Here is a 24896-nt window from a genome sequence, read left to right on the forward strand (position 1 = left end):
TAAACCCCCTTGTTTTTATAAATCTTTTTTAAGAATAATTTCTAGTTATTATACCAACTTACGTAAAAAACGTAGATGCATGCGGTTTTATCCAATCGAAATCTAGAGAAAAAGATACAGTGTGTGTTGATACAATATCTATACCCTATGTCTCTTGTATGTCTCTAGTTCTACGACTATAATTTATGTATATTTTTCTGTTATTTTCTGCCATCTGTCCTATCCATCTTCTTTTCTTCACCAATGAATACGTTAAAAAAGCTACAAATAAAACTCCGATCACAGCTTAAAAAGCATTGTGAAAGGAATCTGTACAAAATTGTCAGCCCATAGATTATGCCAACCAACACCATAACGTTTTAATTCTGTACGCCAGTGAACGGTTTATCATGGTATTATTTTTATTCTGGGGCTGTCAAACCCTTTGTCTGCCGCACGTTTGCCGAAGGGTGCTCAAGCAAGGGCAGGGGTTGGGGATTGGGGATGAAATGTCCCCTTCAATAGTCGACCAGATTTATTAGCCATTTTTATGGTTATCTTATCTAGTTCTTGGTAAATTAGGAGGTGTTCTCGAGTAATGTGCTTGGTGCGTGATGAGTTGAGGTACAAATATTTTTCGTGATTCGGAACAGATTGGGAAAAGAAATAGCGTCGGGTCACTTTGTTACCAAGTACCTAATTAGAATCAGAATAATAATAAATATTATAATAATTTGATTATGAAGAAGAAGAAATTCTGCGAATCCTTACAAAAATCCTTAGTGGGAATTCACTGGGCCTCAGCCTGCGTCTTTGCCCATTTTTTAAATCTAATATAACATACCTACTAGGTGTACTAAAATGCAATAATAAACTGACGTTCAGAGTAACTTTTGCTCTACATTAATATGTCAATTTATTTATTGGGCTATCAACATAAAATACAGTAATAAAAACATAAGACACAATTTGAGAATTTGTTGATACTCTCAAGAGATTGGATTGTTTGTAGATAGTAGCAGTCTGTGTATCCCAATTTACGATTATTATAATCCACTTTCTGCCTCGGGAATTTTAGACCTCAAGGGACGTTTGATAGCCTTTCGAAGGGCGAGCAGGGAGAGGTTAAAAGAACTTTTATAAGAATTTTTATAACCCTTTTCATGTTTATTTAAAGTAAAATATTTATTTATTTGGAAGTCAACAACTTTGTCTACTATTTCAGATGGAATTACATTATAACTTCTAGCCATTTACAGACAAGTTAAGTTACAAATAAGTTATACATTGGACCGCAAAGAAAAAGGGTCAGTTGAAAGTTTTTATATCTTTAAAAATATCTGATCTGGTTTTACGAAAAACGTACTGGAAAAACTTGAAGATTTTCTAACCGATCCTTTTTCTTTGCGGTTCAGTGTATTTGGTATATCAGTCAGTCATACTTCCTCACTTGAGTCAAATTTAGTACCAAATAAATATTTTTTCTTTCTTTCTTTCTTTCAAATTTATATTACGCCATAGAAATTAAACATTATGCTCAAGTAGAACTGTCCATTAGGCATGGAAATGATTGCTATTTTTCATTCATTTTCATTCTATGAAATGATGATTTTTTTTCATATGATTTCACATGCGAAATTTCACAGGCAATGATTTTTATTCGCAGTGTTTTAATGTAGCTCTTTCATATAATGTGCTACTTTTAATGAAGTATGAATTATGATGAAGGATTGCTAATTAGCTAAAATATGAAATGTAACAATATCTGTTTCATTTATGTCGCGCAACAAAAAACAAACAGTTTCACAGCACATCAATAACCGCGCAACTAGTGAAAATCATTCATTTCATCCGCCTGCTATCTAATGAAATCATACGAATCATGACAAGGAAATCTAAACCTTACACCTTTGAGTTTAAAGTTCATATTTAAAATGCCCAGTTTCGTCCGTCATAACATCTCTTGTCCTTTTCTAACACGCACATGATCAAATCATTCCTTCTTACTCGCTCGGTCGCTTCGCAGAGCTGCGCTCACGGACTTCGCTCGAATGAATGAATGAAATTCATGTGATTCGTGATTTCGTTGACTGTGAAATTATAGCAGTCTATGTGAAGTAAAATAGCAGGTGTGATTAATGAAATTCATTTCATATGATTTTTCACCTGCTATTCATGAAATGTTCCATGCCTACTGTCCATACAATTACGTCTTCGCCTCAGGCCGGCAATTTCCCTAAACGAATTTCTGAGCTTTCCGACAGAGTCAATTGTTGTGGAAACAATTATGGAAAACACTCGGCGGATAATTAACACTTGAGTAAAGATGAGGGTACACTAGGACGTGGTTCATCTAATTTTGGTATTATTGTGCTCTGTTGTTGGCTCCTCTCATAGTGATTTACGCCCGTATTCACAATCGATGCTTGCTTAAATGGAGCAGCAAATCGGATGCACAGCGTTGAATAGAGCTCTGTGATTGGTTCGTGTGCCACCTGTGCGTCCACGCGCACTGTGAGACCTCATAGTAATGTTTGTGAATACGGGCGTAACTCGTCCAAATCTGGTGCTTGCTATCTATATTTTTATTTCTTCTTAGCACTTGCCATATGTTAGGCTCGCTGCTGCCTAAAAAAAAGTCAAATCTTGTTGTAAACTGAATATATTTTATACATACATCACCGAATGGTTAAGTGTTTTATATCTTTTGTAAATACGAGCCGAGTCCTAGTCTCATGAAAATAAGATGAGAAAATGTTTATTCAGTGAAATTTACAAGAATGTCATCGAAAAGGCAAGCAGGCAGGTATCCACTATCTATCCAGCATCATGCCGAGGTGTCGTAAAGTTTTGGTGAAGTTTCATTATCATCAGATCATTAGTATCCACCGCAGGAGAATGAGCGATGACTTTTCGAGCTTTATGTAGAGTTTTTTTTATCTTCAACGAGGAAGCTCTTGGCCTGTATCTCACCTGATGCTAAGTGACGATCAGGCCGAAGGTGGAAGCGTGCTTCACTCGGAATCCTCAACCACGGAGGAACTGGCTATCTTACCTCTAACTGCCGGAACACAACAATGCTGTTAACATTGTTGTTATGGCGACAGACTTAAGTTCTCTTAAGTCTATTAACTTGTGTGACTCCACCCTTATCGTTTCCCAAAGTAAACCTACTGCGACTAAATGAACTTGAACCTTGAATACACAACAAACGGGATCAAGTACTTCATTTATGAGTTATGAGCCTGTTGTGCCAAATGTTTCGTAGCCGAAAGCTTTGAGCGGTTGAGTTTACATTTTAGATGTAATTTTGTTTTTCTGGATGTAGGTACAATACATTGTATTTTATTCTCTATTTGGATTATCTTGGTTGGCTTTTGTGTTGAGAATTAGATTATAAAAGTTGATATTGATGTTTATTTAAAATGTACGTTTTTTTATCAAACATTGAGTATTTATAAAAATAATAGTGAAATAGTACTAGGGAAGCGCAACGAATTTGGAACAAAAATAAGGATGTCTAAAAATTCTTTGACAATCGAATCATTAGTACTCGTAACTTAGGCTAAAGTTTACTTTAAATAGATATTAGGGTTCCCTGAAAATAAAAACAAGCGGAGCCGCAGACAGAGGTAGTTAAAAATATAACCCGAGAGTACATTCCAATAAAATGCCCGTCTAAAACCCAATTGTGGTCTCAATTGTCGCGCCTGGGCTCATTGAATCGCAAATTCAGATCTAGTCGGATGCCTTGCTGACCTGCAATTCGACCTTCGACCAGTGTTCGTCTCTCTCACAAACATAGCAAATGAAAGGGACAGACATCTAGACTATACATAACAGGTAAACAGTAGGTGTCTTAGGATTAATTTTTAAAACATTGCAAGTACCTACCTACTTAGGCAGGTCTAGTCAGAGGTTTCGTCTCTCTCACAATCATGTCAAATGAAAGAGACAGACATCTTTACTTTACATTATACATGACAGTTAAACGTATGTCTTGGGATTAATTTTTAAAACATTGCATGTACCTAGTAGGTATGTAATTACTATTACGTTATTTATTTTCCATTGTAATTATAATGTGTTGTTGTATTGACCCTTAATTAATTGAAAAAGCTAGCATATCATTGTTCTTCGATGTAGACATCCACGTGGAGACCAATTAGGGTATTTCAAAACAGACCTACACTTAATAATGGTAATTTAACATGAAACTGTATGTTTTAAAGTTTTAAACTATGATAAATTAATTAAAAGTAATTTAAAGTATCAATAAGCCATGTCAAGTCACTTCACATACTATTAAATTAATTAATCTATCTAAAGAATTACTGTAGTTAACCTCCATCATTCATGAGTGGTCTGTGGTTATTGGTAAAAAATAATAATAATTTATTGAAAACAAATTCCTATCGTTATTTGAATTTCGAATTCCAATTTACTTTTTAACTCGAGCGAGTGACATAATGCATACGTTATCATAAAACAAACATGATTTATGTATTCATACGGTATTAAGGGCGGACTACACGTACGGCAGACTGGGAGCAAGAACGTTGAATAATGTTGAATATTAGGATTTATATGCAGAAAATAATATTCACCCCAGCTTTATCATCTGAACTTATCCTGTATTTCTGTTCAGTTATTAAAGATTCGATAATGTAGAACTATCTATCAATATTATAAGTACCCTTGTAATAAAATAGTATATGAGCAAAGATTTCCATTTGATTCGATTCTAGCCAGAGGAAGCTATCCACTAAGGCTGAGTTGCACCACCTAATTTTACAGTGACTATAACGATAACCGTTGTTTTTTGTATGGAGTTTGACAGATTTTTGACTAATGTTAATGTTAAAGTAAGATCAAGTTGTTTATTTAAAATGAAATTAAGATGTTGCACCAACCCAGCCAAAGTGTAAATGATGATACAGTAAAAGTATTTAATTTATACAATAAGTATCATGGTGTTCAATCTTGTACGACACAATGATGGTTAGGAATTATTTGTGTGCGATTCTTGTTTGTTTTAGCTTGGTAAACGATTTTTTGCTCCGCTGTGTCGTCCTTTCCTAGCTTTACGCGGACCCTTAAAGGACAATGTAGGTAGCTATGAACTAAGTTTCCCCCCAAATACCTTTCAGTCACTCCACATTCCAATTAACCCAGTCCTACACTTATTGGACCATTTTGTCCGACGTTTACTCGAGTAATGGCGCAAATTTGGCCAGGGGTGACAAATCGAGCGTATTTTAGCGGTCGCAAATAAATGAATAGTCACTTTTTCTGTGGTTTATCGATTTAGAAGTGCGTACGTAGTTGGACATTTTATTTGCACAAAGAGGATTTCTGGCAATTAGTTCAGTTGTAGTACCTCATTAAAAGATCAAGATTTCTTTAATTAAGTACTTGAAAGAATATGATTCCAAAAAGGAGAGTTAAGAAGATTACGAACCATAAGGACAGGCAAATGTTATAGTGTAATTAAAACGGTTATAAACAAAAGTTTAATTTTGGATCACCTTAAAACATTTTTGTAGCATATTCTTGAATTTTTCCTGTGAAGATACGAAATCATAAAGTGTTAAGTGTGTTGTAGGCGATAAATTAGTTCGTTGTACGTTGTTGATATGTAGCCCAGCCTGTAATTAAAAGAGTTGCTGTTGAAGGCGAAATAGCCAACAATTCACATAGCTACCTACTTGTATGTGTATACGACGATGGATAAAAACTCTAGCATCTTACATAGTTGTAATAGGTGGTACTTTGCAACAAAATTTGCTACATACAAGTACTTAGTCTTATACAGTGAGCGTCAAATAGTTTGTGACACCCAAAGTGATCGAATATCCCTGCGTGATCGAATCAGAAATGAGGAGATCCGTAGGAGAACCAGAGTGACTGACATGACATAGCCCGCAGAATCGCTAAAATCAAGTGACAGTGGGCAGGGCATGTGCCTCTACGAGCTATGTAGCTCGTAGAGCTGACGGCCGCTGGGGCAGGAAAGTTCTTGAGTGGCGACCACGAGCCGGAAGACGTAGCGTGGGCAGGCCTCCCACTAGGTGGACCGACGATCAGTAGGCCTAAGATGCGCGCCGTGATAGGCGGTTATCACGCCATTTTATCGATTTTGCGCATACAAATTGACGTCGATAAAAGTTATCACGGCGCACATCTTAGGCCTACTGGTGAAGGTCGCGGGAGGCGCCTGGATGCGAGCGGCGCAGGACCGGTCTTTGTGGAAATCCTTGGGGGAGGCCTTTGTCCGGCAGTGGACGTCTTTCGGCTGAAACGAACCCAAAGTGATCAAAAAGTTGATAACACCTCCTTATTCCAAGTAACAAAGACGTCACGAACTATTTGACGCTGACTGTACGATGGTGCATATTCGATGGTGCATATTCGATGGACACGATGCTCAGCAAAGAGCAAATGTAATATGACTATTGCACTGATAAACTCGATTGCCTTTGATCGGAAAATTGCATTAGATTCGTCTTTGGCCTTCGGAAATATGTATGATCATAGTTCTGAGTATAGACTTGACTCGACTCGAGTGGATTCGTCATCGAAACTCCAGACTTCTTGGCATCATAAATATTCTGGTACTTTCTCACCATAAAGATAAATGATATTCTAGTCTAGATATCTTCGTTCTTAGTAATATTGGGTTTCTTAAACGCCGACTAGAGAGCATTTTAGAGGGTCAAAATACCAATAAAAATATGAATATCAATCAGGGAACTGTTTTATTCCAACTTCTCAAATCTCTATTACATTGTACAAAATTGTATTCCACATTGGTTACATAGGAATTTTGTGTCGTAACTTTTGAAAGATTTCCGCAATAATAGGAAAACTTTTTAGATTTATTGGCAATGTACACCCAGCTTTACATACAACGTAGCCCAGATCATATAAATCATCTCGTATGTATATACGCGTTTACCTTCACCGACAAATGGCGGACCCTGGGTGCTTTTCAACTTATCTTTTATGGCCTTTTAATCTTTGATGGATCGTATCCCTGACAGCCCGATAGTGACATTCAGTGTAAGGGGTTCTTGGTGCTATTCCCGGTGAATTTCTATAGTGACTTTTTTGAAATTGTAGAAACGAAATATCTTTATATTTTTACTAAAATTAGGCGCTTATTAACCCCAAAATAATATTTAAAAGATTGGCTTTCTTGTTTTCTCTTTTTGTGTTTTCTTGCTCTACCAGTGTCAAGACCAACTTAAAGCAAGTGCTGAAAAACGTCAGTATTGAAGGGAGCAAGCGTGTCCTCGCCGAAAACAGCCGAAAGTTTTCGGCAGTTGCCATAGCGATCGTCATTTTGCTTACAATTTCTATTTTCCACCAAACGCACCCATTGAATTCCATCTCACTGGCACATCGCGTAACCACTTGAAACCCTTTTCTACGAATTGGGCAAAAAGCTCAAAGAGTTTTCCTCAGAGCAGACGGCAGATTACCCATTCAAATCCCCGAGGCAATCCCCAAGGCACTTGCTAGTGATGCTCAAATGTTATATCGACGGGAAACTATCGAATATGAAATAGTTTTTTAAGAAAAAAAAATATAAACAACAAGGACCTCGATCAAAGATCTCGACACTTTGTAACACAACACAATAAATCTAAGGTTTGTCTACTACGAAATAGTAAAACTGCAAGCTAGAAGCTGAATTAATCAAATTCAGCGTATTTAATATTTTAATCTCTTATCAATTTATCAATAGTGACTGAGTTTCTTGCGCTGCTTCTTCACAGGACCATATTGTCCCGAAGCAGTGTTAGGGTTGGGACGTGTACGAGTAAAAAAACTTGCGCTTTGAGAGCCTCTAAAAATATATTTTATATAGAATTTGGTTCAACGATTATATTGTTGTTAGCGTCATCGGATCGATACTACTAATGACAACACTAGCCCCAGCTTTGACACACAAAGGTGGCGTTCGCGTGAATAATTTCGCACAGCACGTGCAAGCTCCCTCGTGAAAAAGTAATAAGCGGAGCGCCATTGCCCCACATCGCTTGGGCAAGGTTAGGGAACGGTAGCTGGACTACACTTTTGTTTAACATGCACCGTTCACAACAAGCGAAATAGCGCCTAAAATTCAGAATAGATTCGATATCAGAAGGCAAGTTGTATCTATCTTTTTGAATATATTAACAATTTCATTGTTTTCACTTCAAATCCAAATCCAATCCAAAAGTCTCTTAACAATGTAACTTGCAGTATCGATTTGATTTTCAATACGTTCTGTAACTTTATGAAAAAGCAATAAGTTGTCATTATTGCTTGAAGATTGGGGAACGACATTTTGTTTTTTATGTATCTCTCACATCTGCTACTACAAAATGATTGATTTGATTTCAAATCGGTTGATCAAATTGTCCAAAGTTCCATAGAGTCGGAAATGTGGATATGTCGTTAACCCAACTAGAAGAATGCTTTAAAGAAGTTCAATTCTTATACATCTTCCATTATCCACTGCTCTAAATAAAATACTTTCTACTGTCTAGTACTCTATTTACGTCAGAATAAGAGGAAATTGTAGTTTAACATCGCCCTACCTAGCACTAAGTTTACCAAACGACTCTTAGATGGCTCTAACAATGTAGCATCGAACTTCATCGTATCGTAACTTGGGCGGTCTACGGAACTAACCTCTCCCTCGAAGACAATGAACCTCTGGGATGTGACACGTGTCGCCATTTCCTATAGGAAATTGTGAGGCCCTTGGCAGATGGAGTTTTTGTAATCCTTTCTAAGGTAGAGTCGATTTACATTTTTTTCTCTACATTACGATCAACCTTTAGCCTAGGCGCAGACCACTGATTTTTATCGGCCGATAGTTTAGTCGGGCAGGTCATTAGTATGGGCATGTATGGAAGAGCGCACATTACACCGATTGATTCTTCATACTAATTAGAATCGGGCCCAACTATCGGCCGACTAAAAATCGGAGGTCTGTGCCTACGCTTACGCGAAGTTAAAATTTTAGTGGATAAGAATAATTAATTTAGAATCCATTTAAGTGTTCTCACATTATCACGCATAGTGACTATAAAAACGGACTTATAGCCTGACCAGGAACATAAAAACCCTGGCATAGAGGCGCCTCAATTGCATTTGATAGTGCAACACTGAGTACAGTCGTACCTGTGTTAAATTAATAGGCTAACTTTATGTATCAGGATTCAGGATTACGGGCTAATTTGATATTTTCATAAATTAACGAAAAAATATTATTATAGGTAACCTGATTTAAATAAATTAAATGAAACCATCAATCGAGCTAGTAGATTTATTTTATTATTCATCAATAATCAAATTCAGAACTTGAATATTCAACTGCAATGTCTGCTCATGAACGCTTCAAACTCGGTACTTCTTTCCCAATCCCATAAAATTCAACACTTAGAAAGTGACAAAATTTTTAAAATAGGTAGTTGAAACAAACCACAGCTAATTTTCATAGTGGACTGTACTATACGATAAACATGACAGTCAATTTGACAACCTTTGTCGGAAACATTATTCAATGAAAATATTGTCCGAACCCTTAGTATTTCTCTTCGACAAATACTTTAACACATTGTGAACCACTTTTCTTTCACGACTATAAAAATATTTTAGCAATTTAATTCATAAAACCAATTGCGCACATTTAAAATAAAGTTTGTTTACACTTTGACAGCAATAGACTGACATGCAAGGTGACATGTCAATGAAGTTTTCAGTTACTGTTGCCATTAAAAGAAATTAGTACCATTAGTTTTCCGCAACATGGCGAGGGTTTTTATGTTCCTGGTCAGGCTATAATAAATGACTAGCCAGGAGACACTCTAACGCCCGTATTCACAAACGATACTTGCTTAAGTGAAGCAGCAAATCGAACGCACAGCCTTGAATAGAGCTCTGTGATTAGTTCGTGTGTCACCCTGTGCGTCCACGCGCACTGTGAGACCTCATAGTAATGTTTGTGAATACGGGAGTTAATTTGTAGAAAAACAAAACATTTCCTAAGCTATACAGTAGTCAGCTAGACGCTGAATTTCTTGCTTCAAAATTACGTCAATTAGTGAACAGATTTTTCCGGTAGGTATTACACTTTGTATTGATCACTCAATTGTTAGTTTTTAAGATCGATCAATAAAGTAGGTAGTGACAATTGCAGTGTCAAGAGCTACTTGGGTCGATAGATTATAGATGTTAGACATGCCACTTCTAGCATTGGGTTTAGCGGTTTGTTGTCTCTATCGATGCTGTATTATTATTTTCAAGACAAAACGCACGTTTCTCGTTTGGTTTATGTTACTTACATACATTCTAAAAGCGGGAGAATGTTCCTAACATTATGAATGTAAGTTTTATGAAAACTTCTTCTGCCATACATTTTCTCATTAATTGCGAAAGAGATAAAGAATCTCTTATTTTGTTATTAAGTAAAAGTTTGACCATTTGATTCGTAAGTTTTATAAAAACTTTATTGCTCACTTTCCAAGTAGTAAAGATATCAGTACTACCACTTTCTTAGTTGCTAACTTGTAACGACTTCTGTTTGAGTTGGTCGGGCATAGTGATGTAGAGTCATCTTTAAGAATAGTTACTTATCGATATAATATTATATCTTTAAGTCAAGTCAATATAATAATATCTTTATGTCAAGTCTAAGCGACTGTCATAAATCGAACGCATTAATTTAATTATTGATCATGTAATTTATATCTTTTGATCCTTTGCTATTTTCGTTGAAATTAAACGGCGTTAAATAATGTAACACACCACTATTAATGTAAAAAACATCGATCAAACCTCAAGCGGTCTCATAAGATCGGGAAACAATTGATTTATTATTTATTGTGTTTGTGTCTCGATTCGCGGGGCTTGAAGGGTACACTTTCGATAACTTAACAGTATGTTTACAACTTTTCCCATCACTACTGCTCTTTCCAAAGACATCACTGGCAAATCAACTTACAACAGCCGTAACTTGATTAATTGGAGTCGTTTTCTTCGGATCGTAGTTCGAAACTTTCTTTCTGTCAGTTATATTATTTCATTGCTTTTATAAGAACGAGTTCTTGTGAACTTTACACCAACAGGTTCGAATGATTTTTTCAGTGAAATCGAGGTTCGAATAATTTTTCAGTGGAATCAGTTTAATTTCACTGTAGCTGGAAAATACATAGATCGCGTTTTTAATTAAAATTGTATTTACTTAAAATATTCGTACTTACTACTACTTTATTCATGGTATGTTTACGTAAGTCGTTTTCGTTTGAAGTGCCTAGTTTTAATTTGTGCATAAAATAATACTGTATTTGTGAAAATCTATGCGCGTTTGTTCCATCATAATTTTAATTCGTAACAATTTAGGTTTTATTACATAGGTAAAGGTACTTGCAGAGTATGCAGAGTAATCATTTAGTATATATGAATGTCGTTCCGAATCTGCCATTTAATCGTGGTATTTGTTGTCTATGGAACAATAATAGTACCATTTGTGCATATAACTTGCCTTTTGATCTCATCTTCCATCACACATTACGACATCAGGACAAAGATTCTCCAAACCCTTTGTTTGTTGTCTATTCATCTAACGTATTAAATTTCTCGGGATCAAAATGATGTGCGTACCCGCACCGAACTGGTTAACTGTGAGCACACAATCAAATTTGTTTAGCTTTGATTGAAATCTGCTACAGTAATCATAGACGAGCTGGAGCAAGGCAAGAGAGACAGCGATTTGATATTGTGAATGAAATTATTATTGTGTTTATAAAGCTTTAGAGTGTAATAAGTTTTTCGGCTTCAACTGGCAATATAAGTTACTGAGACTTACGCCCGTATTCGCAAACGATGCTTGCTTAAGTGAATCAGCAAATCGAGCACTGTGATTGGTCCGTGTGTCACCTTGTGCGTCCACGCGCACTGGGAGGCCTCATAGTAATGTCTGTGCGTTATTTTCCCAAATAGAATCTGACTGATCTGACTGTATCGAGGACTTGAAGTATGTTAACATTTTAAAATCACAGAATGAGATTTTATTTTACTAGGAAAATACTTGTAAGCACTATTTAACATCCTTAGAGAGTATAAATTAACGTGTTTTTAAAGTTATAAGTACAGTATTATTGTTGGTTAATTTGCTTCTTGCTTTGGATATTCTCAGTATTCATTATATTCAAGTAGTTAAGTAACAGACCCTTTTCGGTAATTTTAGTATAACTAGAACCAGAATTTAATAACAACATTCGTATAATTATTTTTGCTATTGTTACTGTCTTATTAAATTGTAATTGTTAGAATTAGTCAAGACAAATTACTTTGTTCAGAAAGTTTTTGCTCGGAATCTATTAATATCTATTAATATAGAGGCAATGTTAACATGGCGAGCCCGCCAACTTGACCTCGTGTGGAGCTGCCTTATAAATGCGATGATTTCACACCAAGGCAATGGTGTTTACCGAGAAAATTATTTTGCTAAGGCTCACTCGATCTACTTTCAATTATCTATGTTAATTATACACCTAGCATTTATAATAATTACATGAACACATTGAATACACATTTATGTAGGTTAGGTATTCCTATTTGGTGTTAATATACAGGGTGACTAATAAAATGAGCCTTACATTCAAATATCTAAATAATAATTTTCATATGACTTCCCTGTATTGAATAAGTTGAATTTAAAATAGATTGTTTACTTTTGTGTTCAAGTTACTTTGAAAGTATTTTGAAGCAATATTCTCAGATAAGAAACTACAAAGATGTAGGATTAAAACTTTCTCACGCTCTTTTATGAGACAATTTTACATAATGAATGTAAAATTACTTTATCATTTCCATGGTTTTTACTCTGAAATTTTTTTTACAACTGTTGTTAGTTCAACATTGTAATTAAAGTTGAATGTTTGGAGTCAGATAGTAAAGATACTAGAGCTTTATAACATAGCTCTAGATTTGCTACAGATCTAGTTCTTAATAAATAAATAAATAAATCCTACTTCCTACTACGAGTAATATTATAAATGCGAAAGTTTGGATGTCTGAATGTTTGTTACTCTTTCACGCAAAAACTACCGAACGGATTTTGATGAAACTTTACAGTATTAATGTTTATAACCCAGAATAACATATAGGCTATAATTTACGACGATCTGTGACAAACGAAATTTCACGCGGGTGAAGCCGCGGGCAAAAGCTATAATAAATAAATAATCTTTATTCACAAAATTAAATATTATCTGGGATGTAAAAACCACAATTTCTGCACTAGGCTCGCAGGCTTGTGTCGCTTTAAAGTCAAATAGATTTGTGAAAATTAGAGTAAACTCATCAAATTCAAATTCAAATATTTTATTCAGTACATAGGCCCTTTCCAGGGCACTTAAACTCATCTTGCACCACACTCAATATAATAACGCGCATCACAGATGCAGCAAACACATGCATCTTAACTGGGTCAAAGTTTGATCTGCCGTCTACTGCACATCTAGATCTAATCTCGTTTTGATCAAATTAGTTTGTTCAGCTCCGTTAGTTTCAGTTTTAATAAACTAATTAGGTTCTTGTTTATTCTGCTAATCAAATTGAATCATTTGTAGCATTTTATAGTAAAGTAGCTTACTAAGCGAATTGAAAATTGATCTAACATCTTATCTAGTGCAAAATGAAGGAAATACCTACAATATGCGGTTAAGGATTCCGGGTGAAGCTTGCTTCCACCTTCGGCTTAATCAACACTTTCCATCAGGTAAGATGCAGGTCAAGAGCTTTCTCGTTGTGGATAAAAAGAGGAACATACTAATCCCTGAGTTTTCGATTACTAATTTCGATTACTTTGTAATTGTTTTCTGCAATTTTGTTATTACTACAGGGGAAAATACAAACGTTTTAAATACAAAACCATAAAGTATGACGTATCTCATAAGAAATAAGGTCGTCTGTTGCATAAAGTGTCCTAGCAATTTACTTACAAGTCTACAATGGGCGTCAACAATAGCCAGTGTCACCAAATATCTCGTCTGACAATTGTTGGCGTGAATTGGCTAAGTGTAGTCGGATTCGCAATACATACTGCAGGTACTGAAGACTAAGATTATGACAACGGGACTATTCCCACCTCTCGTTCCCATAGTTGCAACTCCTGTGTAGCCAGGATCTACGCTTGACCGCCAAAAAATCCCAACCAGTGAAGGTCAAGTTTGTCCCGGGGAAAAGTTAAACTGTCATTGGACCCGCAACGTACTTAATCAGAAGAACTTAGGAGTTAGGAGTTCAAAGTTAAGGTTCGACTTCTCTCCAGTGCAAAGCGGATGACAGGAGACAAAACAAGGGTTTAAGACATTGGAATAAAATAATCCTAAAAAAGAAATAAAGTAGTCAATATAGTTTAAAGGATAAGGAATTTGATGTGATATTGGACGACGAGCCGTAAAACCGATAGCTGAAGGGGTAGACGTGTTCTTGAATGAATTTACTGAGTTTTAGTATACTTAACTTTAAAGCCACCCAGAAGGGTTTGGTCACGGTTAGTACCTAGTGCTTAGATATTATGTATTGACAGCGATAGTTATTTGATGAAGATTTCATAGGTAAAATAAAACAGCAAAATTTAGACATATTAGCCACGTTATGTTTGAAATTGGTATAATCCATTAAACTATTAAAGAATCCATGCATAGGTTAATAAAAAGTATAGTTTTTTTTAATACATTTTACTATAGGTACATAAGTTAGATATCCCTATCTTTATCTTCACAAAGAAAACGATCATTTCTCTGAATAACAATACAGTTATTGAATAGGGGCTTTAAGCCATCTTTTAAATTATGTTTGTTTTATGACCAACTAGCTGACCCGGCGAACTTTGTTCCGCCCTAATGGCAATAAATAAGCAGACTTTTTTTTAATTTCTAACGGGATAAAAAGTATCCTATGTCCTTCTCCTGGCTCTAAACTACCTCCCTGACAATTTTCAGCTAAATCGGTTCAGCCGTTCTTGAGTTATAAGTGGAGTAACTAACACGACTTTCTTTTATATATATAGATAACTTTTAACTGTTTTATGACCGACGTATTCGTATACTCAAAATTAACAATATAATCAAAACTCGAAGTTTGAACACTTACCATTTTACCATCCGATTCATTGTCATCAATGGGACCTAACAATGGGACTGCCCCAAGGGTGTGAATGGTAACATTTGGCTGATTGTTAATAGAAAAGGGGCCAATAATGTACGCCTTTTCACATCCATTCGATTTTACGAAGTGTGTTGGAACCAATCGCCCTATTATTATTCTTGTTATTGATCAGCTTTACCAGTAGTTAAGTGTTCTATTTGTTGTTGCAACGCATAGTAAATATGAGGATAAACATTTTTGGGTATCATAGCATAGGATTCAGCTAACTATTTTTTCTTTTAAATTGAGCCAATAACAGTTCGATATGAATCAATTTCATATACTGATAAAGTAATTGAACACTTGAAACCAAAAGTTGAAAGTTCTAAGAAATATTTTTGCAGTAGAAGATCTAGGTTCAAGACTCATTTCTTTTCAACCGACTTCAAAAAAAGGAGGAGGTTCTCAATTCGACCCGTATGTTTTTTTTTCTATGTTTGTTACGCGATAACTCCGCCAATTATGAACCGATTTGAACAAATCTTTTTTCGGCGTATAGGTAACACCTCAAGGGTGGTCTCATTTAAATTTAATAATAAAAAAACAACCCCCAAGGGTGGAAAATTGGGGATGAACTTTTTTATACGCAATATCTCCGCCGATTATGATACAATTTGAACGATCATTTTTTTTTTGAATAGGTATTATCTGTGTTCACGCATTTGAAGTCGATTTTTTTTAAAGTCATTTGAGCGCCCTTTTCTTTTAAGTGCCATTATTCTGAGAACATCAAACAAGTGACTCTACTATTGTACTTTACATGTTCATTGTGCCAAAAACTATGATGTCGCCACCGTCATTGTATCCCAAATCTCTCAGAAATCTTGATCGTAGAGCATCACTGAATGAAATCTTTGCCTACGATCTATCTTAATAACTAAGAGGTCGACGCCCTCACTGATGTGTCTTCATAGGGTCGGAGAAGACGAGCGTGATGCCGCAACTCATCCACGACTTACTTATTATACAGGGTGTTTAAATCATTGGCATTTAAAATAAGACTCTACTCTCATGATACATGGTAGGTACAAGCCCCAAATATGAGACAAATTATGTATATTGTTAACTCGATTTGTATGTTGTGTGCACTTGTTATTGGAGCTGCAACAAGTTATACTGTATAACCTGCTTTAAACGCTTTGTATGTTATGGTTGTATCCCTGTTTTGTGCACCAAATAAAATAAATAAAATAAAATAAATCCAATGACTCAAAATGGCTATAATGGCTTGTACAGACGACAGCACATGAAGCTTAACGCTTAACTGTATTTCGATGTAATACGTGTTATTTTGGAACAAAAATGTATAGTCTGATGTATTGTTGATTGCAAAATCGTTTTAAACTCTTTCTATGAGCACAATAATACAAATAATTAATAAAAATAAAGACAAAAAACCTTATTGGATTTGTCTCATATTTTAATGTACTATGTATCATGAGTAGAGTCTTTTGTTAAAAGGATGCCAATCATTTTTTACCCTGTATAACGCTATAATCAAACTATCCCTACGACGTAGAACTTAGGGGTCATTTTCCCAAACAAAACCGAGGATATTGTGTGACAAGACCGTTAACACATGAATTCATTCTTCCATCTTCGCGTGATAGTACGAAGTTACACGAGCATTGTTATGAGAATAACTTTTCCAACTAAAATGAATTCGATGTCACAAAATATAATGTTTTTTGGCACAGCAGGCCTATTCTACGAATATAACTTTACGTCATAAGGTAGTAAGTGATATTTCCTGAATATTACTTTACTTCATAATTTAAGTAAGTGAAGAATTTATTTTATAACCCTGCTGTTATATGAGCTGCCTAAGTACATGCCCAAGATAAATTGATAGAAGTAGATGCAAATGACAATATGCCAATTACTTTACACTATTTATTTAATTACCTTTTACATATATTATTTTGATTAAGGTGCAAAGTTAGAAGCTCTACATGAGATCTGACAACTTTTTCACGAGCCGTATGGTTTCGTTTTGGCAACATTTACATGATTTTGGAGGCATACTGTTTATTGTTACTTGTAGTAGGAGATTATTGACATACCTCCATTGTGCTGGAATTTCCGGGACCAACATTTGTGACCAAAATTATATTATTATTCGAAGTAAATGGAAATCATAACGACAATAATATTATGATTGCCTCGTTGAGTAATGGGAACGGCAAGGAAAAAGGAAGTTATCAGCCAATTCACGGTAATTTCATTATTTATTGTATGGGCTAATAAAATATTTATGACATATCTCTTTTTTTCCACAGAATTTTTATTGGTTCCTCATTTGATTAATCAGTCGCAATTCAATGAAAAAGTCTTACAAAATACATTAAAAAATGGCGTTCATCAGCAGAATTGTGTCCTATCCCATTAAAATAAATTAAATATGTTCCATTAAAAGTTACATTTAACTTTCTATTTTCAGATAACATGTCGGTGATGTGATGACGCAGGCTCGCGAATCCCTCGGCATCATGGACGGCAACCCGCCTTCCTGCGACTTCTCCACGAAGACCAAGCGAGGGGTCTACCTCTCCAAGGGCCTGGCCTTCGTCATCCTCGTCATCTTCGCCCTGGCCCTCGTAGCCACCTCCTTCATCGTGTACAACTTCGCGGCCTGCCCCAGAACTGATCAGCTGGCCAACGTCACCAAATACGAACTTACCCACTGTGACCAATCCAAACTCTTAGTGATACCTCTTAGTACTGAAAGTAGTAAAAGTGTTCTGCCTTTAGAAACAACGACTCTGTTGACAACCACAGAAGTCGCCGAAGCCGCGATAACTGATGTGCGATTGCCAACTAACGTCAAACCTGACAGATACAAACTCAAGTTGACTCCATACATTTACGAGGGTAACTTTACTTTCGATGGTGAAATTAGTGTAGTGTTAACTGTGAAAAACGATACCAACCGAGTGACCTTCCATGGTGTTGAACTCACGTTTCATAATATAAGTTTGTTTGAGAAAGCTGACAACAGATCCATCAGGATCGTGAGGAGAACGGAGGATGTGCCAAGGCAATTCCACGTGTTGGAGCTGAACGAAACGCTAAAGGCTGGGCGGCAGTACGTGCTAAATATCACGTACACTGGAATCTTAAACGATAACCTTCACGGTTTCTACAGAAGTTCATACGAGGAGAAAAATGTGACGAGGTAAGCAAAATATTCGCATTTTTAAAGTATAAACCAAATCTAATTTTACATTACATAGCCGAACGGTCAGTACCCTTAAATATATTTTTTAAACTCACGCCTGAGTCATAAACGAATCAGTAGGTTCTACTAATATAGCAATTGGTACGTTAAATCTTTATACGCTTCCCAAATACGGAGTAGCTATAAAACGGTCTCTTGATTACGTTAGTCATTTGACTGCATTACGTATTCTATCAGCATAAGAAGGAAATAACAATTTGAACAGTGTCCAACTTCCAGACGGATTCTAGTTTGAAATTCTGATTTTCGTTCGTTAACTAACTGGTCTCATAACATCGCAGGATCAATATTAAAGCAATTTAAGTGTACAATGGATCATTAGTTGATATTCCGAGTGGGAGGTCAGCAAAACGCGGAATGTCCAGCAACTACGATAAATGGCTGGTGATGCGGCATACAAATTGCTTATTTAACTCTTATGAGACGGCGCAAGGATGTTTAGTTACAGTTATTAAGTGCAAGAACAATGTGTAAACAAAAACGATTGCATCTTTTTTACCCGACTACGGCAAAGCAAAAGGAGGGTTATGATTTTAACAGGCTATATATGTATGTATGTATGTATGTTCATGTGTACCCTCGTAACTTCTAAACTACTTATCAGAATTCGACAAATGACATATCATTAGAAGCGTCTTAATTGTCCGCTGGTTATAGGCTACATGGGGTTTCACAAAATCTAATGTGGCGCCCTCTAGCGGACAAAACATAGAGAGTAAAAAAATAAAGTTAAGATAAATATGCCGTGTTTGGTATCATTTGAAAGCGCTTTACTTGTACATTTTGAATATATATATATATATTACTAGCATTTGCTTGTGACTTTACCTGTATTCATGGGCTGATTGCATATAATTCACATCTATGCGTTCATAGCTTCTTTACTACTTATTAGTTCATCAATTTAACTTTTGGTAATATTATGCGCCACAAATACACTTTATCACCAAAATAGTACAAATAATAAAAAGTAAAAAAACTAAAACCCAACTACGACAAAAAACGACGCTGAAAAAGTATAAAACAAGATTTTCAGAATACTGAACTGAACAAAGTTGCTAATGTAGTTGCATAGTAATTTTCATGTTTGGAAAGGCGTAGTCACACGTTACATAATATACGAGTACCTACCTACCGTAGCACTGACAACGTGTGACTGCGGTTTTCCAAACATGAAAATTACTATGCAACTATATTAGCAACTTTGTTCAGTTCAGTATTCTGAAAATCTTGTTTTAAACTTTTTAGCGTCGTTTTTTGTCGTAGTTGGGTTTTAGTTTTTTTACTTTTTATTATTTTCTGAAGAGAGTTGCTTTTTGATTTATTGTTTCGTTTTTCTTTACATGCCTTGTTGATAAAATAATAATGTAAATTCTCTTGAATTTTTTCCGACAAAATATTCGATAATTAATATTCTTATTTGAAATATTATGCGAACTTATTACGCCACGTCTTTTCAGATTAGTCGAAGATAATAAAATAAAAGATATAATGATGATGATTTCAAGTTTTTTTTCAAATCAAATTTCTAGATGGATAGCCGTAACCCAGTTCCAAGCCACAGACGCCCGCCGTGCGTTCCCGTGCTGGGACGAGCCGGCGCTGAAGGCTCGCTTCACCATCAGCATCGCCCGACCCTCCAACATGAGCTCCGTGTCCAATATGAACAACGTCGAACGAGAACCTCAGTGAGTTTCATCATCATCATCATTTCTGCCATAGGACGTCCACAGATGAACGCAGTTTCAGATTTCCAGTCCACCTTGTGGGCAATAAGTTTACCACGATGATTTTATTTTATCATACCCAGATTAAGAGCAGCTATTCCATGCATTCTTACTACTCGAACGAGATCAATCAAATTGTTCAATGTATTTTTTGCAATAATTTTTGAACATTTTGTATTGTGTAATTTCATAGAGCATGGAATCGCCGGCGGGCGGCGCGCGACGATTCCATGCTCTGTGTGTAATTTGAACATTTAAAATATAAAGATGTTTTTTTAACTAATACAAATGTTTATAAGAGTGCGTAGCAATACGCGTTCAGGAACTAAGCATGAATTTTAGGAGTATTTTGGTTACATATACATTTATTTCTTCTTTGCAGTGCCACCTTACCAGACTACACATGGGACCACTACGCCGAATCTCTTCCGATGTCGACCTACCTGGTCGCCTTTGCCGTCACAGACTTTGGCAGCATGAGTGACAAGAACTTCACTGTATGGGCCAGGAAAGAGGCCCTGTCCTCTGCAGCCTATGCCCTGGACATAGGCCCGAAGATCCTGAAGTTCCTGGAAGTCTATTATAAGATCAAGTTCCCACTGCCAAAGATCGATATGATAGCGTTGCCTGACTTCAAGGCCGGTGCTATGGAGAATTGGGGGTTGCTTACTTTTAGGTAAGTTATTCAAGTATATCTCAATGTTTCCAAAATGTTTGCATGGACGAACCCTCTATATTTACCTTACCGCGATCCTCTTAAAAATGTATGTGTATAAATACACTTTTATTTGAAAGTGAGAATAAATTGGTCCAATTTAATTCTGCGAACATTCGGGTAGATGCGTAAATCCTTGGTGTGAAACCTTGTTTTTATCATGAAACAGACAACTATTTTTTTAAAAGCCAGCAGTTAGTCAGTAAAATGTAGGTAACTATAGTAAACATATTAATAAAAGAAGATCGGAAGTTCAATAAAAGACAGGGCAATAAAATATACATAATGGAGTAATTTATTGCTATCCGATATGGATAGGATAGTCCTTAATTTATTGCCATCCGATCTGTCGTATCCAATGATATAAAATTCGGTCGCTAAATGTAAACATTTCATAGGTCGCAAATAAAAAGCAGTCGATCATCCTAACTGGGCCAAACCGCTCGCTTGGCTCTAACAAACTCCTGAACATAGAGCCAAATATCCACTGAGAAACAAACAGTTCAACTTATATTTTTATTACGACAGCCGAATGAAAATTTTAGATGAAAAATAAGGTAGAACGAAAACATGTTTACAAAGAATCACTAATTTGAGATTTATTTAGTTCCTTCGGTTTCAATTCTTATATTTTTACCAAATAAAACTTTGAACGATTGCATTGATAAGTCCTTGTTTGTCAAGTTTTAAGCTACATAATAAATGAATACGTTGTTGCAATGATAAAAGTTAAAAGTAAGAAACTATGAACTTCTAACTACGATACCTTTTCATACCATGACCTACATAAAACTCCTATCGATTGAAAAGTGATCTCCACTGAAACCACGGTTTCCATGTCCAACGGTTAACCGCAACTAATTGATTCTGGTTGAGGGTCCTCATTTCGTTTGCTAGACTATATCCGACTTTTTCACTCACCTTGAAATGTTGATATGAGTAAGAGGAATAGATAGAGTCGATGTATGAAAACTTTTGCGATATTAGATTACCGAAGACATCGATTGATTTTATAATCTAACTAGTCATTTGTGGATATAGGGGCACTTAAACTCTTTCAGAATATTGAGTGGATACCTACCTACTTACTTTTTGTAAAGTGTATAAACTGATTATTGGCCTCTAAATAAAATGTTAAAGAAAATTAAAACTAATAAAAGTGAACAACTAACAAAGTTACTTTGAAAATATAATCATATGAAATTGAACTCTTCCAAAAAAGTCTGAAATGTGACTTCACACGTATTTGACAACTAGCTTTCCGCCCGCGGCTTCGCCCGCGTGGAATTTTGTCTGTCACAGAAAAACTTCATCGCTCGCGTCCCTGTTTCAAAACCGGGATAAAAACTATCCTATGTCCTTTCTGGGACTCAAACTATCTCTGCCAAATTTTATCAAAATCGGTTGAGTGGTTTAGGCGTGAAAGCAAGACAGACAGACAGACAGAGTTACTTTCGCATTTATAATATTAGTATAGATATTAGTATAGAAGTATAGATGATGTTGGGTCTTCTTGACTTCGTACGTATTTTGTACAACCTTGACCATGTCCGAGTGTAATCAAACGTCTTGGCCACCCTTGTGTCGAGTGGTGACACTTCATTAGTGGCGGAGCGGGCCCATCTATCTTCCCTCGGACGGGGTGACTCAATCGCCCGAGATTGGGTCGCATGCCACCCGTTCAAATTGCGTTTTTACCCAATTACGTAGGCATATGTAGGGTGTTTATTAGCTAATTTAGCTTTGATTGATCTTCGAGGTCTTGTTTTTAATAGCTAATAACAGACTAGATGGGATTACAGGGCAGATATGTACCATCCTAGACTGCGTCTCACTTAACACCAGGTGCGATTGTGGTCAAATACCTGCCTTGTCTAGCATAAAATAAAAGATTAGTAAATTAATTATTTAACCCGAAAACATTTTGTTGATTACTAAGCTTATGATCACAAAAATATTTACAACTAAGTATGGGTTTTCCATACACAACACAACACAATTTAGAGCCCCTCTCTTCCATTTATCCAATCTTGAGAATAGGGTAGCTTATCTGTGTCCTTTTCCTAAGTGTCATCACTTTCTTTATATCAAAATTCATCAATATTTGTTTAGCGATTTGTATGTGAAGTTATTGTTTAAATGAATAGTTATAGAATTGCTTTCCGATCAGTGCTTAATCTGGAAACTTCAATCTCCTTCCACAGAGAAATAGCAATGTTGTACGACAACAACATTTACCCTACAACGGCCAAGGCGCGCGTGGCTGCAGTAGTGGCTCACGAGATCGCGCACCAGTGGTTCGGCAACCTGGTGACCCCGGCCTGGTGGTCTGACATCTGGCTCAATGAGGGCTTCGCTAGCTACGTGGAGTACGTAGCTGTGGATGCCGTAAGTCTCTCTCTCTCTCTTACTATCTCCCTCACTCTGTGATGGCACTCGAGATCGCTCACCAGTGGTTCGGCAACCTGGTGACCCCGGCCTGGTGGTCCGACATCTGGCTCAATGAAGGCTTCGCTAGCTACGTGGAGTACGTAGCTGTGGATGCCGTAAGTTTTTCTCTCTCTTGCTATCTCCCTCACTCTGTAATGGCACACGAGATCGCGCACCAGTGGTTCGGCAACCTGGTGACCCCGGCCTGGTGGTCCGACATCTGGCTCAACGAGGGCTTCGCTAGCTACGTGGAGTACGTAGCTGTGGATGCCGTAAGTTTTGCTCTCTTTCTTGTTAGTTTCCTCACTCTGTGATGGCATATAAAATCGCGCTATGCTACGTGGAGTACGTAGCTGTGGATGCCGTAAGTTTCGCACTGTCTTTCTCTCTCTTTTGCTATCTCCCTCACTCTGTGGTGGCTCACGAGATCGCGCACCAGTGGTTCGGCAACCTGGTGACCCCGGCTTGGTGGTCCGACATCTGGCTCAACGAAGGCTTCGCTAGCTACGTGGAGTACGTAGCTGTGGATGCCGTAAGTTTCACTCTCTCTTGCTATCTCCGTCACTCTGTGGTGGCACACGAGATCGCGCACCAGTGGTTCGGCAACCTGGTGACCCCGCCCCAGCCTGATGGTCTGATATCTGGCTCAATGAGGGCTTCGCTAGCTACGTGGAGTACGTAGCTGTAGATGCCGTAAGTATTATGTTTTCTCTTTCTCTCTCTCTCTCTCTCTTTATATCTCTCCTGCTCTTTCTCTCTCTCAATATCTATTCCTACCTGTCTGTCGTTTAACTTTTAGCAGAGCGGTTGTGGCAACTTTATAGCTCCCACGTTCATGGTAAAGACGAGTACAGCTCTCCGAATAATAAAGTTTCAGTTACATATACTCGTATTAAATCGATTAATTACGGTTTCTGATTTTCATCGGCTTAAGTAGCCTATTCCAGCCTTCCTATATCTACTCGTGTATTTACAATTCTTACTCGTAAATTATTCAGTTGTTTGTTTCTTACAAAAGGGTTATTTAAGGCCCAGAACAGACGGTGAAACGAAACTGCAACGAAACTGCAACGAAACTGCAACTGCTAGTTACTTTTGAGTTGCATCCAAGTTTCTGCCATAGCGTCCGTTGAGAGACCACACATGACGCGACCAGTTTGAAAGTTTCGTTACACCGTCTGTTCTGGGTCTAAGACACCACTTTTTGTAGCATCGCAGAGCGAGCAATCAACTGTCTACCATGACATTTCGCGGGGTCGCGTAACTTAACTTGTATGCCGACAATGTTGTTGTTTTTAACAATAGAACCAAGATAAAACATGCATTACTTAATTACTAGTAACACTTACTCAACCGGTGGTTATGACATAATTTGTTCACAAGGAAAAGAAAGCCATCTTGTCGGTAGCGAATGTCTTCAATGGCGTTAGTTCTCACACTTTGGTATCGTAAAAAATGGTGAAGCGTGAGTAAAATTAAACACGGAGATTATTTAAAAAGATAATGATGATTAGTAGATTTCAATTCTTGTGTTAAAATACGTGTATTAATATAATCGTATTGTGAATTGTGCCTTAAACCACTTTTCCTACGG

At 36.7% G+C, this 24896-nt stretch overlaps 1 protein-coding gene across 1 annotated transcript in view; it reads left to right on the top strand.

Annotated features, from left to right (window-relative positions):
• LOC114361372 (uncharacterized) overlaps positions 1 to 24896 on the top strand; it is a 43738-nt gene that overhangs the window by 911 nt on the left and 17931 nt on the right. The window contains exons 2-5 of the mRNA XM_028316369.1: positions 17633 to 18367; positions 19963 to 20118; positions 20540 to 20833; positions 23077 to 23260. Of these exons, the coding sequence (XP_028172170.1) occupies positions 17652 to 18367; positions 19963 to 20118; positions 20540 to 20833; positions 23077 to 23260 (1350 nt within the window). The 5' untranslated portion in view covers positions 17633 to 17651. The remainder of the gene's footprint in view (positions 1 to 17632; positions 18368 to 19962; positions 20119 to 20539; positions 20834 to 23076; positions 23261 to 24896) is intronic.

The sequence above is a fragment of the Ostrinia furnacalis genome, unplaced genomic scaffold (assembly GCF_004193835.3).
Source record: "Ostrinia furnacalis isolate ACB-3 unplaced genomic scaffold, ASM419383v2 OfSCF0373, whole genome shotgun sequence".
NCBI classification, from domain to species: Eukaryota; Metazoa; Arthropoda; class Insecta; order Lepidoptera; family Crambidae; genus Ostrinia; species Ostrinia furnacalis.